General features: G+C 51.2%; 1 protein-coding gene across 1 annotated transcript in view; it reads left to right on the top strand.

The window, feature by feature from the left end:
- Positions 1-11,471, top strand: part of FRMPD1 (FERM and PDZ domain containing 1) — a 66,110-nt gene extending 54,639 nt beyond the window's left edge. The window contains exons 13-16 of the mRNA XM_073345719.2: positions 2,871-3,053; positions 4,492-4,639; positions 6,176-6,985; positions 8,909-11,471. Coding sequence (XP_073201820.1) covers positions 2,871-3,053; positions 4,492-4,639; positions 6,176-6,985; positions 8,909-11,358 — 3,591 coding nt within the window. The 3' untranslated portion in view covers positions 11,359-11,471. The remainder of the gene's footprint in view (positions 1-2,870; positions 3,054-4,491; positions 4,640-6,175; positions 6,986-8,908) is intronic.
- Positions 11,472-12,342: the final 871 nt, after the last annotated feature.

A 12,342-nucleotide genomic window follows, 5' to 3' on the forward strand; every position in this document is an offset into this window, starting at 1 on the left:
AATGCCCTTCAAAGATCTGAGAATATTTTAAATGCCATTAAAAAAATACCCTGACGTTGATTTGGGTCAAGAGCCATCCATTTTCAGGGGAGGTTAAGTCAGCAGTGTGCCCTTGTTGCCAAGAAGGCTAACGGCATTTTGGGCTGCATTAGTAGGAGCCCAAGATGCCAGCAGATTGAGGTACGTGATTATTTCCCTCTATTCGGCACTGGTGAGGCCACACCTGGAGTATTGTGTCCAGTTTTGGGGCCCCACCACTACAGAAAAGATGTGGACAAATTGGAGAGAGTCCAGCAGAGGGCAACAAAAATGATTAGGAGGCTGGGGCACATTACTTATGAGGAGACACTGAGGGAACTGGGGTTATTTAGTCTGCAGAAGAGAAGAGTGAGGGGGGATTCGATAGCAGCCTTCAATTGCCTGAAAGAGGGTTCCAAAGAGGATGGAGCTCAGCTGTTCTCAGTGGTGGCAGATGACAGAACGAGAAGCAATAGTCTCAAGTTGCATTGGGAGAGGTCTAGGTTGGATATTAGGAAAAACTCTTTCACTAGGAGGGTGGTGAAGCACTGGAATGGGTTATCTAGGGAGGTGGTAGAATCTCCATCGTTAGAGGTTTTTAAGGCCCAACTTGACAAAGCCCTGGCTGGGATGATTTAGTTGGGGTTGGTCCTGCTTTGAGCAGGGGGTTGGACTAGATGACCTCCTGAGGTCTCTTCCAACCCTAATCTTCTATGATGTTTTCCCTTTGAAAGAAGGTCTCCTGACATAAGGCATGACACAATCTTGGCTGACACATAGGATTGAACCAAGGACCTCTGCAGCTAACAGCAAGAACTGTCACAGTTTATGCTAGAGAGTCAGGTTCTAGAGCTGAGACGTTCATGTCCTCTGAGGACCAGGCAGAGACGGGGGCCTGGAATGCACACTCACCAGCAGGGCCATCCCTAGGGGTTTTGGTGACCCAGGATATAGGTGCCAAGTTTCTAATCTGCTCCTCCTCTGCCCGACTGCTGCTTGCCTCCCTGTCCACCTCCTCACCCGGCTCGCCCACCCGCCTCACCTCCCCGCCTGCCTCTTGCAGGGCCCCCCAAAGCGCAGGGCCTGGGGCAGCTGCCCTGATTTGCTGTACCCAAGGGACAGCTCTGCTCACCAGTGGATTGCTATTGCCTTAGCCTTATTCACACTGAGTAGTACTAGTTGAAAATTTTCCATCTCTAGGCTGTCAGGGGAAAATTGGGTTTTTGATTAAATTAATTTTTTCCAGAACAGTGTCTGTTTTCTGAGGGGAAAGGTCAATATTTCATAATATATAGATATATTTTCTTGGGCAGTAGTGGGGCTAAAACGTTTCAGAGCACAGAACTCCTGTTCCCTTCCCCCCCACGATGCCAGCCGAGGGACAGCGGCGGGTGTGGCGATGTGCCTGGGCACTGATCACCCCAGCGTGTGCATCTGCCATGAGATTGACGGGGCAGCCACGCTGGGCGGAAGGGGGCTACGTCCTGGCTCTCGAGCAGTGGAGTGTCTTACAAATGGATCATTTAGAATCTGGGGAGGTCACTTAAAAGGATGTAAATGCAGCCCCATCAGGGGGCACCCAGATGCCCATGGAAGGGAGATCCCATTAATCCTCTCTCCTCGGTGTGCCACCCTGGGGCCGGTGAGCCCTGGGTTCACAGCGCTGAGTGCCCATCCGGAGCAGCCCATCTGACAGCTAGGCTAGTGCAATTCACAGATACGGTAAATGAAGGACCTGCAGAAAGATGACCAGCATTTTAGACCCACGAGGGACAGGGGTAAATTAAAAGATGGGGACAGGAGCAGGCCAAGGAAGCAAGGGTGTTAAACACATGATCTTGCAACAACCCCTAACATCCCACCAACCCAATCAATATAATGAAAGAGCCCCACACCTGCCAAAGCATGGGCAGTGGGGCTGGAGCTCCATGTGACAGGCCGGTGTCCCTTCCTGGGAGACCAACAACTCTCCTTCAGCTCAGTGGAGGCCCTGGCAACCCCGAGCCCTGGCCATCCCCCACCAGCTCCGTGTCTCTCTCAACCGCAGGGGGGCAGGCCTGGCACTGGCAGAGGGAGGGGCAGAAAAGGGGACATTCCCCCCTTGCCCCCAAAACGATCTTTGGGGGGGTCCCGAATTATTGTCAGGAAGGCCAAACTACGTGCAAAGGTGTCCAGAGTTAGCCGGTGGAACAGCAGCTTGGAGAGTCTTCGTCCGTTCTAGAAATCCTAAATCTCCACAAAATACTGACCCACCCGCCACATCTTACTGGTTTAAACTCTTAAAACCCCAGATTTTCCAGGAGTCGAACGAGCCTTCGGCCTCCTGGAAGGTGGCTGCTTGTTTGCAAAGCAACTGCCAGGAGCATGCAAACACCTACTCCCCTGGAACCTGAGAACCGGCCTGGCAGCTGGGAGGAGCCTCCCAGCACGGGTCGGCAGCCAGCGCGCTAGAAATAGCAGCGTGGCCAGCTGCCCAAGTACAATGCTGCCTGATCCTGTGGGTACGTGCGTGGGCAGCTAGCCTGAGCCACCACAGCCACGCTGCCCTTTCTAGCACGCTAGCTCGCCTCTGTCCAGCCGTGCAGGGAAGCACCCTCCCAGCGACCGTGTAGATGTACCCGGTGAGGCAGGCAGCCTCCATCTCACTTTAATCTCTGCACTGCTGTCGCTGAAGTCCCCAAACTGGAGCTACCCACTATTCACATTTGGGGGCCAGTAGAAGTTGACTGCTTCCCCTAATTGAAACGTGCCAAGCCGTAATGCACAACTCTGGATTCTGCGTCCCGCTTTGTCACGAGGTTCCTGTTTAGATTTCTACGAAGGCTGGATTCTAACCCACCTTTCTCCGGTAGCTACAGGACAGGGAATCGTATGTCGCCTTGCTGGTCGGAGCGAAGTATGGGATCAGCCAGATTATCAATAACAAGCTCAACATCATAACACCCCTGGCGGAGTTTGCTAACATCAGCAGGCTAGAGCTTACCGAAGAGTCTGAGAAAGTGAGCATGGTAAAGATCTACCTTCAGGATGTGAAGGTAATTGCAGCTTCAGATGGTGCATGTGTTGGGAGAGTTGTTCCTCGATCTTCTCAGTGATCTAACCGTCTAATTGAATTCCTAATGCTAGTAAAGACAGCGATGTGTTTGTTTTGCTGTTTCTGTTATTTTAATAAATGCAGTGGTGGGACCTTTTTTTCCTAGTTACTTTGTAGTATATCGCTGGCTATCATGACCAATGTGCATTAACACTGTGCTCAAAAGGCAGCATGTCTCCCTAGTGCCTAACCATTCGACACACTAGCAGACTGTATTTATCAGAGTTTCTATCACTTGACAATTCTTTTAAAGGAAAATATTTTGCATTGGATAAAATAGACTAAATTAGCTGTTACCACTCAAGGAAAAGATCTTGGAGTCATTGTGGATAGTTCTCTGAAAACATCCACTCAATGTGCAGTGGCGGTCAAAAAAACGAACAGAATGCTGGGAATCATTAAGAAAGGGATAGATAATAGGGGAGAAAATATCATGTTGCCTCTCTATAAATCCATAGTACACCTGCACCTTGAATACTGCGTGCAGATGTGGTCGCCGCATCTCAAAAAAGATATATTGGAATTGGAAAAGGTTCAGAAAAGGGCAACAAAAATTATTAGGGGGATGGAACGGCTTCCGTATGAGGAGAGATTAATAAGACTGAGACTTTTCAGCTTGGAAAAGAGACAGCTAAGGGGAGATATGATTGAGGTCTATAAAATCATGACTGATGTAGAGAAAGTAGATAAGGAAGTGTCATTTACTCCTTTTCGTAACAGGAGAACTATGGGTCACCAAATGAAATTAATAGGTAGCACATTTAAAACAAACAAAAGGAAGTATTTTTCACACAATGCACAATCAACCTGTGGAACTCCTTGCCAGAGGATGTTGTGAAGGCCAAGACCATAACAGGGTTCAAAAAAGAACTAGATAAATTCATGGAGGCTAGTTCCATCAATGGCTATTAGCCAGAATAGGCAGGAATAATGTCCCTAGCCTCTGTTTGCCAGAAGCTGGGAATGGGTGATGGGATGGATCACTTGATGATTACCTGTTCTGTTCATTCCCTCTGGGGCACCTGGCACTGGCCACTGTCGGAAGACAGGACACTGGGCTAGATGGAGCCTTGATCTGACCCAGTAGGGCCATTCTTCTGTTATGTTAATGCAAAGACAGGAGAACCATTAGAACAGATGCAACGCAGTCAAAGAAAATGAGATTCCTTTAAAAAATATTTGGCTGTCCTTCATCAGTAGGACACTGGGCATCAAAGAAAAATCTGTTTCCCTTTCCTCCTTGTGGCCCACTCTGTAATATGCCTCTCCATACCTGGGACAGGATGGGAGATCGGGAATGTCCTTTTATTAAGTGCACATCTCTTCCGGTCACTTCAGGGGCCAAGTGTGAATAGAGTAATGCATTTTTTTCGTTACAGTTGCTGACGCTGATGCTAGAATCAAACAGTGCCAAAGATCTCGCCTGCCTCATTGCCGGTTACTACAGGCTGTGTGTAGACTCGGGCGTCTCCATATTCATCTGGGGTGAGACTAAGCAGCAGGCCCACCGCATCTCCACGGAAGAAGGTAAGAACTAGTCGCCTTTTTCAACAACGGGTGGCGAGTGACGAACCACCTTGACTAATCACTTAGGAGCATCTGTCACCGCAGACGCATGTCAGGTGCAGAGTTTTCTGCTAGGAAGTTAGTGCCCTCTTGAGCCCCAGCTCACGGCTCACAACTCCTTGAAGCTATTGGAAAGACTGTTCTCTTTCCGCTTACACTGGAAGCTACTTGGGGCAGGGGCTGTCCCTTTGTTTGGTGTCTGTACAGCACCTGGCATAGTGGGACCTGGTCCATGATGGGGGCTCAAGGAGGGCTCTTACCTGAGGCACTACTGCAATACAAAGAAATAACAGTAACTTTTATAATAATAACAACAATAATAATAATAAGCCACACACAGGAGAGGGTTCAAAGAATAGCCACGAGAATCATAGAATCATAGAAGATAAGGTTGGAAGGGACCTCAGGAGGTCATCTAGTCCAACCCCCTGCTCAAAGCAGGACCAACCCCAACTAAATCATCCAAGCCAGAGCTTTGTCAAGCCGGGCCTTAAAAACCTCTAAGGAAGGAGATTCCACCACCTCCCTAGATAACCCATTCCAGTGTTTCACCACCCTCCTAGTGAAAGGGTTTTTCCTAATATCCAACCTAAACCTCCCCCACTGCAACTTGAGACCATTGCTCCTTGTTCTGTCATCTGCCACCACTGAGAACAGCCTAGATCCATCCTCTTTGGAGTCCCCCTTCAGGTAGTTGAAGGCTACTATCAAATCCCGCCTCATTCTTCTCTTCTGCAGACTAAATAAGCCCAGTTCCCTCAGCCTCTCCTCATAAGTCATGTTCCCCAGCCCCCTAATCATTTTTGTTGTCCTCCGCTGGACACTTTCCAATTTTTCTAGAATGATTAAAGGATTAGAAGACCTGCCTTATAGTGATAGACTCAAGGAGCTCAATTTATTTAGCTTAACAAAGAGGTTAAGTTAGGGTGACTTGATCAGTCAATAGTACCTACCTGGAGAACTAATATTTCAGAATGGGCTCTTCGATCTAGCAGAGAAAGGTCTAACACGACCCAAAGGCAGGAAGTTGAAGCCAGACAAATTCAGACTGGAAATAGAGTGTAACGTTTTAACAGAGTAATTAACCGCTGGACCAACTCGCCGAGAGTGGTCCGTGATGGGGAATCCACCACAACTTGTAAATCAAGGCCAGAATTCCTGTCGGAAAGCTCTGTGTTACCAGGCAGGTCCGACTAGGTGGGCCCCGTGGGCCCTTCGGCCTGGGAATCTAGGCATTAGACTGTATTAGTGACCAGCTCCAGGACTGGCCTCTGCTTTCAGCCGCAGGGTAGGACCTGGCACTAGCTTGCAGGTCGTGGCCCTGTGGGACAGACTGTGCGCCGTGCTCGTTTGTTCAGAATCCGAGCAGCAGTCACAGGAGTGGGTCTCTCTCTAAGAGTGCAAGGGGACTGAATCGCTGCTTGTTCTGGGCTTACTGGGCTGCTGTACCCAGCTGTTTGCATTGTCCTGTGCTCACCCGGTGTCTTTACATTGCAGGGTACGAGTCGAGAGCCTGCAGCGACTCCGAAGACTCTTGGGAACTGGATTCCTCTGTGGAGCGCTTTTTGGACCCCCCCTGGCTGAACCCCGGCAGCGTCCAACCTCTGTGTGAGGAGGAGGCAGGGCACGAGGAGCTGCCTGAGCTGGAGCCAGAGAGCAGAAACCCTGGAGGGAGGAGCGACGGGACGGACAGTGCATCCGAAGCCTCTGACTTGGCCAATACCGAGAGCAGAGACTGCAAGACCAGTGGCTCGAGTGACTCAATGGACGCTCTGGAGGAGGACGACTTGGAGGCCTGCTCCTCCAGCAGGCCAGAGTTCCTTCAGTTTTTCACACCCACTATTCAGGAACTCAGCTGCCAAGACAAGAGCGTCTTCACTCTGGCCAGCAAGGAGGGGAGCGGTGGGGCGGAGTCTGAAGATTTCCTTTGTTTCTTGCAGTTCTCCCAAGGAAGCCACCCTGGGCCTGAGCAGACAAGCCTCAAGCAAAGAGGGGAGAATGAGGCGGATGCTTCGGCTCTCAAGACCAAGCTGTCGGAGGAGAACGTGATGGAGTATTACAGTCTCTGCTCCAGCATATCCCCAGCCAGCAATGGAGAGAGAAGCGTCCTCAATCATAGCCCAGGGAACGGCTCTGTGAAGGACCTGCCGGCCGAGTCGGGCCAGCAGGAGGGACTCTACAAGGTCGATCCAACAGCGGAGGAGAATGACCTCATCCTGCACCCGCCTCCGGGCTACGGGGACACCAGCTCCGAGGATGAATTCTACGATGCTGCAGACAGGCTGACCCCAACAGACGTCCTGACAGGTGTGCTCAGAGAAGAGGTTATGTAGTAAATCAGCTCAGTAGGGCAGGGACACTCTCTTACCCAGCACACTTAGTACAGCAGGACCTAATCATTCCTGGGGTGCTCTGGTGGTACGGCTGGACGAGTGATGAATAATGAACCTAGGGGTGGTCATGTGTCAGATCCACAATGCCGAGAACATGTCCCCCTTGTTCAATTTCCCAAGGTTTTCCTGAAGCTCTTTCGACTCGCAGACAAGCTTTGTACACAAACTTTAAATGTCCCTTCTCCAAGAATGAATCCCTCGCAGGCAGAAATGCTGTGCAGAGAGCACATCGAATATCGTAGCTATAGGGTTGGGTGGGATTTGTCGGTAGCACCCAGGTGAGTTCAGAGCAGCAGTCCCAGTGAAAGTCATGGGATCTGTGCCCCTCAGACCGTTCGGCATTCTCGAAACCCCACCTGCTATCACAAGCACAGTAGAGTACGGACATATATGGAACATGCATGTTATTTAAAGGTCTTTAAGCCTCAGTAGTACCCATGTGAGTTTGTTGTGTTCGCTGCGTACATGATGCACTTTGCAAAGTGTGTGTGGTCCTCACAAATGCCATGGGGGGTGCAGCTGGCCCAGAGGCTGACCGCTGTGCTCGGGGGTGGCATGGGCTGGCAGGAATCCGGGGGGTGTAGATACAGGAGCAGGCCAGAAGAAAAGGAAGCGGGAAAGCTGTGTAGGGACTAAGTGGTTCAGTCCAGAGAATGGGAGGGAGGGGACGCGGTGTAATGGTGGGAGGCTGCTAGGAAGGAGACAGGGACCCATTCCTGCCAGGCTTGCCTGACCCCTGACACTGAGTGATGATTCATAGCCATTCTTAAAACCTAAAGAAATCCCCAGACTAAAAGTTGAAAAACTCTTATCACTTAAACTGAGCCCCAAAGCCCCAGGAGAACACACTGCAGCTTCCTCTCTCTTCCCCTCGGACAGATCACAAATTACCATTCCATTTTACAACCCACCAGCCCAAGTCTGGACAATACAGAAATGCATAGCTAGGGGCACGCTATCCATCCATCAGCCCTGCCAATTAAGGCCTAGAGTAAGTCAAGAAGAAGAAAAGTTTTCAAAAGAAAAATGATTCGTTACGCAAACAGGCATGCAATTAGCACTTACACCGCGCTGCGATTATACTCATGCTCAGAGATGAAATGGTGTCAGTCCCTGGACCACAGAGTGAGCTACAGTCTTACAATCCTGGAACCTGACCCTACGCTCTTCATGCTCATTTAGAAAATCAGCTCCTTTTATAATTAACATGAAACTGCCCTTTCCCAGGATTCTAGTTCTACCACCGCCTTATGGGCTCTTTACATTACACACTATTTAAGTTAACAGCTGTCCCTCCCACGCTATCAATGTAGAGCGCATTTTAACAACCCATTCTCAAAAACACTCGCTTAAAAACCCTGCAAAAACCAGTTACCACGACCAGCCGCTTGTAACGAAGCTAGACTAGCCCCTGGTCAGCAGTTAGTGTAACTTAACCCTGGGTTGCGTCCTTGCTAATTCTTTCTTTCCCATAACACTCTCTGTCTCCTGTACTCTTGTATGCTGAGGCCCCAAACCTAACTTCTGCTCGGTTCTTAACCTAAACCGTCCTATAAGCTGCACCCTCTGTGCTGAGCCACGTAGGACACAGGTTTGTCACAGCCCCCCATTTACAGAGCTTTAGCTCAAGCTAGAGCAGCTCATGCTTTTAGTGCTCAAGGTTCCCCAGTTCAATCCCTGGTGTCTCAGCCAAGATGGCAGACGTTCCCGATGCATGGTTATCATCAGTCCAGGAGACCCCGTGAACAACCCATGGCTCTCTGTGTGTAGCCAGTTATGCACACGTGTGGGGAACACTACCATCTCCTTACCCTTGTATTCTCTTCTTTCCTGGCAGGCTCTAAGGCACTGTCCCATGAGGGGAAGGGCGATTCCTGCTTCCTGAAGAAGTCGAGGTGCTACAACCTGGGGGAAAGCTGCATGTCGAGACAAGCTACCAGGGAGAAGCACAGAAAGGAGAAGGAGCTGAAGCATGCGAAGAGCCTGAGAAAGAGGAGATCTTTCCTACAGACGGATTACACGTCGCAGGTTACCTTCCCGGTGGCTCCATCCCCCTCCCTGGAGAGCACTGATCCTGCATGCTGCTATGAACAGGAGCCCCAGCTGCCCTCCGTCTCTCTCACTCACATGACATCCTCCTTGGACAACACTACCAGGGAACCCGCGCTGCTGGAAGCCAGGACCTTTGCCCAGCTAGAGCCTCAGAGCGAAGCCAAGAGTAAAAACCCTTCATCTAGCTTCATGGAAACAGAGCCGGACGCCACCGAAACCAACTCAGTAACCGCCTCAGTCATCCCTTCCATTTCAGCCAGTCAGCTCCAGGGTGACCAGGAAGGGAAAGAAAATTCGGACCTAACCCCGTTGCCCAGCTGTGCGGAGAACAGCCTGGGGCCTCTTGATTCTGCATGCACGTGTGACAGTGGCTGCATAAGTCCTTCTGAAATATCTTCCCATTTGGGAGACATCAGAGACCCAGAACAAGCAGGAGGCGCCTGGAAGAGCCCCGGTGGCTGTGGTCGCCCGTTTTCTGAAACCGAGGATGGATGTATAACCCGCTCGGTACCGCAAGAGCAGCCAATGCCACAGAGTGCCGCAGAGGCTCTGGAAGGCCGCCGTGAACTCAATACGGCTGCACATCAGGGCAAAGGAGGGATCCCTGCTTGTGCTGAGCCCGGGCCTTCTCCATTGGGGTGCTACAGAGGCCAGCCGTTGCCCCAGGCTGCAGCTTCAGACCTGGATTCTCCGTCCACTGCTGATAAAGGAGAAGCATGTGAACAGCTTGTGCCATCATCTCCCTTTGCAAGGGGAACAGCTGATCCCACTAGCTGGGCAGTGAAGCAAGATGCTGAAGTGGTATCTGGAGAGAGACCCAGCAAGAACCTGAATGGAGAACCCTTAAGAAGAGTGGAAGATAAAAACCATTTGGGTTTCTCTAATGCCACGGAGCTGCTTTCAGGCTTTAACAGAGCATCGGGAATAATCACTCGCCTCTCCTGGCTTTCGTTTGGAACCAGGACAGACCAAGCAATGCCCTGCCAGCAGGGGGGCGTGGAGGACGCCCCCCCAGCAGAGACTGTGCAAGCTGTTGGCCCAAGTCCCTGGACAGCAGGGCATTCCAACTCAGGTGCCCTCGGGAAGGAAACGCGTTTTTCCTCCGCTTCTCCAAAATCGCACCCTCCTCCGCAGCTGCTTAGTGGCCAGCGCCCAGAGGAGAGAGAACCCAGAGAAGATGCACTAAATGCGGATGGTCGCCACGAACAGCCCCAGCCCGCTCTGACTCCTCTCCTCACAGAGGAGACCACGGAGCAAAGAAAGGGCTGCCACATAATCACATCACCGGGGCTACGTTCTCCTTCCCCCAAAGATAGTGATGGCGCCTCAGCCCACAGAGAGGGAAACTCTGGTGCAGATCAATCACTGCTTTGTGTGACCCATGAAAAAGATGCCCCAGTGTCTACGAGCTACAACACAACGCGTCCTTTGGGTTTGACCAGTGTTAAGGGGACCCTCTTCCTCAAAGCTGGCATGGACAAGTGCAGCTGTCACTTGTCTTATGCCAGCTGCTTCCGCGGGCTAGACAATGACCTAGATCATGAGTGTGTTGATTCTGCACATAGCATTTCCTCCAGGCCTTTAACAACCCCACCGGCTGCTGGGAGCTTGTCGTTCCTAGGCCAGCCCCCTCCCAGGACCACGGACGAGAGTAACTGTGTGGCCGCTGAGCCTAGTGGGAGTGAAAACGGCCCATGGCCAGAATCTCATCCAGAAGCGCTGGGTCAGTTGCAAGAGAGAGCAGGGAAGTCACCGGCTGACTTCTCTCAGTTCCTGGCGAATGTGGCAGAGCTCCAGGCCCTTGTGAGGCAGTTCTCGGGAAACCGAACGAAACACCCTCGAGACACGTGCACAGAACATTACGCTGAACACAAGCACGTGCTCTGCGCGGAGTCCCGCAAGCTGATGGCCAGCTGCCAGAAGGTCCTACAACCAGACAGGCCTTCTGAAGAGCTGCCAGGTGCATTGCAGGAGACCTTCCGGGACCTCATGCGACTGACGGCGCTGTGTTTCCAGTTCACAGCCTGTGGGCTGTGCGGGAGACATCACAAGGAGCTCCAAGTCAATCTGAAGGACGTGGTTTGCACCTACCATGAGTTTGTCCGCGCTGCTCTCCAGACCGAGGGGAAGGGCGGTCACAATCTAAGTGCGACGCTGCTCGCACGCCAGGGCACGGCCCTCACGGCAGCAGTGTTCTGTCTAACCCAGCAGTTCAGGGCAGCGCCGGCGGTGTGAAGACGGCCGCTCCGCTGGACAGACTCTCATACTCGTGTACCGCTGACAGGAAAGTACCCAACAAACGTTTACTGTATAACCCATTAACCCAATAAAATATCTCCCACAGAAAAGCGACGTGAGTCATTCAGCAGTCTGGCCGCACACCTCAAGGCATGATCATAACGAAGCTAGACTAGCCCCCGTTCAGCAGTGAGTGTAACGCAGCGGCTGCCTTGAACTCCCTGAAGGCAGCAACTTACTAAGTAGAAGGCAGGACATTTTCCAGAAAATCCCCTCCCCTTCTCCCTGTAGCCATGCCTCCTGGGGCTAGGCGGGGGTGGAATGGGAGTGTGACCACAGGGCATTCGGCACTGTCATATGGACCAGCTCAGCGTAGGGTTAGACAACACTTAACACGGCTGTGGCCTCTGCTTGAAAGGCTGCCCGCCGTTAGATGACTCAGGCCCTTAAACATTGCAGCAAAAGCCTCTAACAGCAACCCCACCATCCAGATTCCACACAGCAGTGACACCTCCAGCAGGGCTGGAAGCTAAGCCACGAGACCACTTCAAAAAGCAAAGCCTCCCCCTGGATTAATAATCTACCTACAAACCACCCCAAGGGTGCAGGGGCCCAGGAGCGTGTCCTGAGGGAATTCTGCACCAAAAAATTTAAAAATTCTGCACACAGTACTTTAAAAATCTGCAAAATTCTGCATATTTTATTTGTCAAAATAACACACACACACACCAGTTTCAATTATTTTGGTAATTTATTTCAAAATACTTGCCAGGGAGAATGTCCGTAACAATACGGACAATAAAAAAGATTCAGGAAATGTTTTTTGACAAATAGGTGCCTTACTAGGCATATAAATACAGAACTCTTGAGTAAAAATTCATTTAAACTGCAATACAGAACCGTATTCCCCCCCCTCCTCCCGCCCCCGCTTCCAGAAACAGTGCAAAGGCTTGGGGGCGTTAGGGGTAACAGAGGAGCTGA

This window comes from Lepidochelys kempii, chromosome 5 (genome assembly GCF_965140285.1).
Source record: "Lepidochelys kempii isolate rLepKem1 chromosome 5, rLepKem1.hap1, whole genome shotgun sequence".
NCBI classification, from domain to species: Eukaryota; Metazoa; Chordata; order Testudines; family Cheloniidae; genus Lepidochelys; species Lepidochelys kempii.